We start from the raw sequence: 6133 nt of genomic DNA, 5'->3' as shown, positions 1-6133 counted from the left end.
GCTCTGTTCAATATCTTCATCAACGACTTAGATATTGGCATAGAAAGTACGCTTATTACGTTTGCGGATGATACCAAACTGGGAGGGATTCCAACTGCTTTGGAGGACATTTATCAGTGTGTTAAGAGCGACCAATCTGCTTCCCCCATGAGAACAGCCTCCAGTTGTGCATGTAGTGTCTCATATTAACATTGTCTCTCCATCCAGGTATTTGTATTGTGACCATCACCCTAGACACTGGGCACATACAATAAGTCAGGGGAACGTATGGTACATGCAGGAAATACCGTTCTGCCTCAGAGTTGGACACCTTCTCCCCTACTCCATGTCAGATTCCAACACAACCGACTTCACCAACCCCTCCACCTTCATCCTGCTGGGCATTCCTGGCCTGGAGGCATCCCATGTCTGGATCTCCATCCCCTTCTTCACCATGTACGCCATAGCCATCTTGGGGAACTTCACCATCCTTTTCATTGTGAAGATGGAGCCAAGCCTCCATGGTCCCATGTACTATTTCCTCTGCATGCTGGCTGTCAGCGACCTCGTCCTGTGCACAACCATCCTCCCCAAAACATTGAGCATCTTCTGGTTCAATTCCAAGGAGATCAATTTCAGTGCCTGCCTCACTCAGATGTACTTCATTCACTGCTTCTTACTGATGGACTCTGGGATCTTGGTGGCCATGGCTTTGGATCGCTATGTAGCCATCTGCAATCCCCTGAGACATTCCACTACCTTGACAAACTCTGTAGTGGCCAAGGTCGGTCTGGCTGTGGTGCTGCGCAGTGGCTTGCTTGTTCTGCCCTATCTACTCCTAGCGAAGCAGTGGCCATATTGCAGAACTAACATCATTCCTCACACGCACTGTGAGCACATGGCTGTGGTGAAGCTGGCCTGTGCCGACACCCATGTCAGTAGTTACTATGGCCTCTTTGTGATATTCTGTGTGATCATTCTGGATGTATTTTTTATTGCCGTGTCCTATACCCAGATCCTCAGGGCCATCTTCGGCCTCCCCACTAAGGATGCCCGGCTCAAGACTTTTGGGACCTGTGGCTCCCACCTCTGTGCCATCTTAGCCTTTTACATCCCAGGTCTCTTCTCCTCCCTCATGTACCGGTTTGACCACAATGTGCCCCTGCATTTCCACGTTCTCATGGCCAATATGTACCTCCTGGTGCCCCCCATGCTAAACCCTATTATCTATGGGGTGAAGACCAAGCAGATCCAGGACAGGCTTCTCCAGCTCTTTACTCATAAAGGGATCTAAAATTTTTCCTGGTGCTCTGGCTCTTAGACCAAGTTCTGTGCAGAGCTGGCTGGTGAGATGGTGCTGGGCCCCCATCCCTGAATTCCTTAATGGCCAGTCAGAGAGACATTAAACCCTTTCCTGACCTCACTGTGCTCTGTCAGTATGACAAACTGGGAATCGGTCTCTGTAGAACTCAATAACACATAGGAGTTCTGTGATGTTGCACTTTATATGATTTTATGAAAATGTGCTAATGTGACTGGAATATGCTTCATGCAACAGGTCTCTTGTAAGGTATCATTGCAAAGCTTATAATCTACTGAGTGTGATCATCCTATTTGTATAAATGTACCACTCTTGTATCTGAAACTAGAAATATGAAATATAACTCTGAGGGCCTATTGTAATTATAGAAAGTGTGGGCCATTAATGGTGGTTTGGAATCTTGATGACTTCCATTAACCAGGACAATTGACTGCAGATGGTTCTGCTTTACCTGTAAGTCTTCCTGTATACCTGTGTGCTGGCAAGTGGGCAATGAAGTCTTGCAGTAACATGTGATCATGTCACCTGAACTGGAATCCATCTTTAACCTGGTGCTTTTCCATTGAGAAGAGGGGGTGGGAACCCAGAGAGGGACAAAGGATTCCCACCTTATGCAAAAGATATATAAAGGGGTGGAACAGAAGAAAGAGGGACAGCCATCATGAGGAATCCCCTAGCTACCACCTGAGCTGAACAAGGGCTATACCAGGGGAAAGGATTGTGCCCAGACTAGGAAGGTGTCCAGTCTGTGAAAGAAACATATTGAAACATCTCTGAGGGTTAGATCTTATCTGTATTCAATTTCTTTTTGTATTAGACATAGACTTGCATGTTTTATTTTGCTTTACTTGGTAATTCACTTTGTTCTGTCTGTTACTACTTCTGTCTGTTACTACCACTTAAATCCTACTTTCTGTATTTAATAAAATGACTTTTTACTTATTAATTAACCCAGAGTATGTATTAATACCAAGGATGGGGAGAGGGCAAACAGCTGTCCTGTATAAGCTTTATACAGGGTAAAACGGATTTATTTTGGTTCAGATCTCAATGGTAGTAGGACATCTGAGTGTTAAAGATAAGAAAACTTCTGTAAGCTGCTTTCAGTTAAGTCTGCAGCTTTGGGGCAAGTAATTCAGACCCTGAGTCTGTGTTGAAGCAGACGGGCATGTCTGGCTCAGCAAGACAGGGTGCTAGCGTCCCAAGCTGGCAGGGAAAGCAGGGACAGAAGTAGTCTTGGCACATCAGTTGGCAGCTCCCAAGAGGATTTCTGTGATCTAACCCATCACAGGTTCCAACTTTCTAATTACAGGTAACTGGACCTGTGAGGCCCTGCCTCCTGCATCTCCTCTTCCCCCAAAACCCCAAACCCAGATCCACAACTGACCTCAAGGCACCACCCACTTCTGCACATATTCCATGTCTGTCACTCCTCTCCTACCCTCCCCTAGCCACATGCTGGATAATCTCCATATCCTCCCCTCCCAGCTGGGATGGGAGCTGCTGCAGCCTGACAAGGAGCCTGCATTGAGTGCAGTGAGGATGCAGTGCTGGGGTCAACAGGCCAATCAGGAGCAGAGAGGGAAGCTGGGAAGCCGTATAAAAGCAGCTGAAGCTTGGGAGCAGGGTTGTGTGGCAGATGGGCGAGACTGTGCACCGTACAGTTTGTGGACCCTAAAGCTCAGCTACAAAGCTCCTGAGGGAAGACACCATTGTGTGGCTTATTTCTTTAGCTTTCAGCTCCCCATTTTTCCTCCCGGCTCGGGGCCTGTAGCAGGCAGGAGGCCTGTAGCAGGCAGGGTCCCTGCAATGGGGATGGGCCAAGAGGCCTTTGCTGTGAGCCAGGCCTCAGGGGCAGGGTAAGTGATCACCTTTGAAGCTAGGTGGACATCAGCTGAGAGAGGTGTAAGGATTGACCCCTGCATCAGCTGGGAAGGGAGGATGCTGGGCAGAGGCGTTGGTAGCTCACAGGGAGGAAGATAAATGACACAACTTCCATTAGCCGGCTGTTTACACATCTACACGGCACCTTATCTGGAACAGCAGAGGCATCTGTTGCCCAGGGGCTGAAGGTGAACAGTGAAACTGAGTCTCATGTATGCTCTGGATGATGCTTTTGATCACCTCATCTTTAGCGAGGGTGCTAGGCAGCATTATCCCCATGCCATGGGGATGGACTGAGCCACGCAGTGATGAAGTGATTTACCGAAGGCCACACAATGATTCAGTGCCAGAGCTGAGAATAGGAACCGGGAGTCCTGACCCCCAGCACAATTGCTTTGGCCATGAACTGCTCCTCTGGGTTGTATTATATGCAGTGAGGCTACTTGTCTGTTGTGATCAGGGGAGTTGATATCCTTCTTAAAGAGGAGGAATTTACTAAAGAAAAGGCTAAAAAGTGCAGTGTAGCAGGGTGAACAACCGCTCCTGCCTGGGAGGGTTGGAAATCAGCCCTGAAAGAGGCCTGCAGCTCTAAAATCTGGGCTGATTGGGGAAGCGGCTGCAACTGGGCCACAGCCCAATCAGGCCACAGCTGGCCTGTATAAAAAGGCTGGGAGCCAGAGGCCCTGGCAGTCTCCCTCTGTCTGTAGAGGAAGATGGGCCTGGCTGCTGCAGTATTAGCAGGAACCTAGATTTGGAGCAGGACTGGGGAAGGGCCAGAGGAGCTGGGAGCTCCGGCCTGGAAAGCCCCAGGCTGCAGGCCTGCTGACAGGTCTATTAGGTACTGGGTTGCAGGGGACAGCCCATGGACATGCAGAGGCAGCCGGTCCAAACTCAACCTTGCCTATGATGAGTGGCTTGTACTGCTGTCTGCCCCAGGGAGGGGGCTAGATGGTGACTGGCAGTAGCCTTACACTGAGGCCAGGTGGAGTTAGTGGATGGGGGTTCCCTGGGAAGGGGAGACCCAAAGAGAAAGGGGTTCTGCCAGGGGGCAGCCCCCAGATAAAGGGGCACCGGGTCCTGGGAGGGACACAGGAACCAAGACGCAGTGGGACACTGGCCTGCAGAGGGCGCTCCGGAGCTGGGATTAGCTAATTCCCGTGGATGATGAGCAGGAGGTGCCACAGGGGTGAGTCTGCACCCTTACATGCTGCCACAAAAACAGCTTTCCACACAGCTTGGTCTTCAGTCTTGTCTTGCTTGTTTACCAGGGACCACACACTGCCTGCAGTTCTACACAGTGCACAGAGGCCGAATCATAGAATATCAGGGTTGGAAGGGACCTCAGGAGGTCATCTAGTCCAACCCCCTACTCAAAGAAAGACCAATTCCCAACTGAATCATCCCAACCAGGGCTTTGTCAAGCCTGACCTTAAAAATCTCAAAGGAAGGAGATTCCACCACCTCCCTAGGTAATGCATTCCAGTGCTTCACCACCCTCCTAGTGAAAAAGTTTTTCCTAATATCCAACCTAAACCTCCTCCACTGCAACTTGAGACCATTACTCCTTGTTCTGTCATCAGGTACCACTGAGAACAGTCTAGATCCATCCTCTTTGGAACCCCCCTTCAGGTAGTTGAAAGCAGCTCTCAAATCCCCCCTCATTCTTCTCTTCTGCAGACTAAACAATCCCAGTTCCCTCAGCCTCTCCTCATAAGTCATGTGCTCCAGATCCCTAATCATTTTTGTTGCCCTCCGTTGGATTCTTTCCAATTTTTCCACATCCTTCTTGTAGTGTGGGGCCTAAAACTGGACACAGTACTCAAGATGAGGCCTCACCAATGTCGAATAGAGGGGAATGAACATGTCCCTCGATTTGCTGACAATGCCCCTACTTATACATCCCAAAATGCCGTTAGCCTTCTTGGCAACAAGGGCACACTGTTGACTCATATCCAGATTCTCGTCCATTGTAACCCCTAGGTCCTTTTCCGCAGAACTGCTTCCTAGTCATTCAGTCCCAAGTCTGTAACAGTGCATGGGATTCTTCCATGCTAAGTGCAGGACTCTGCACTTGTCCTTGTTGAACCTCATCAGGTTTCTTTTGGCCCAATCCTATAATTTGTCTAGGTCCCTCTGTATCCTATCCCTACCCTCCAGCGTATCTACCACCCGTCCCAGTTTAGTGTCATCTGCAAACTTGCTCAAAGTGCAGTCCACACCATCCTCCAGATCATTAATAAAGATATTAAACAAAACCGGCCCCAGGACCGACCCTTGGGACACTCCACTTGAAACCGGCTGCCAACTAGACATGGAGCCATTGATCACTACACGTTGACCCGACGATCTAGCCAGCTTTCTATCCACCTTACAGTCCATTCATCCAGCCCATACTTTAACTTGGCGGCAAGAATACTGTGGGAGACCGTATCAAAAGCTTTGCTAAAGTCAAGGAATAACACATCCACTGCTTTCCCCTCATCCACAGACCCAGTTATCTCCTCACAGAAGGCAATTAGGTTAGTCAGGCATAACTTGCCCTTGGTGAATCCATGCTGACTATTCCTGATCACTTTCCTCTCCTCTAAGTGATTCAGAATTGATTCCTTGAGGACCTGCTCCATGATTTTTCCAGGGACTGAGGTGAGGCTGACTGGCCTGTAGTTCCCCGTATCCTCTTCCTTCCCTTCTTTAAAGATGGGCACTACATTAGCCTTTTTCCAGTCATCCGGGACCTCCCCCGATCACCATGAATTTTCAAAGATAATGGCCAATGGCTCTGCAATCACATCCACCAACTCCTTTAGCACCGTCGGATGCAGCGCATCCGGCCCCATGGACTTGTGCACGTCCAGTTTTTCTAAATAGTACCGAACCACTTCTGTCTCCACAAAGGGCTGGTCACCTTCTCCCCATACTGTGCTGCCCAGTGCAACAGTCTGGGAGCTG

General features: G+C 49.3%; 1 protein-coding gene across 1 annotated transcript; it reads left to right on the top strand.

The window, feature by feature from the left end:
- Positions 1 to 274: 274 nt before the first annotated feature.
- On the top strand, positions 275 to 1273 carry LOC128834051 (olfactory receptor 52M1-like). The gene has a single exon (XM_054022489.1). The coding sequence runs from the start codon at positions 275 to 277 to the stop codon at positions 1271 to 1273; it is 999 nt and encodes a 332-aa protein (XP_053878464.1).
- Positions 1274 to 6133: the final 4860 nt, after the last annotated feature.

Source organism: Malaclemys terrapin, chromosome 1 (assembly GCF_027887155.1).
Source record: "Malaclemys terrapin pileata isolate rMalTer1 chromosome 1, rMalTer1.hap1, whole genome shotgun sequence".
Classification (NCBI taxonomy): domain Eukaryota; kingdom Metazoa; phylum Chordata; order Testudines; family Emydidae; genus Malaclemys; species Malaclemys terrapin.
The sequence above is the reverse complement of the archived record's forward strand: the minus strand, read 5'-3'. Positions and strand labels throughout refer to the sequence as shown.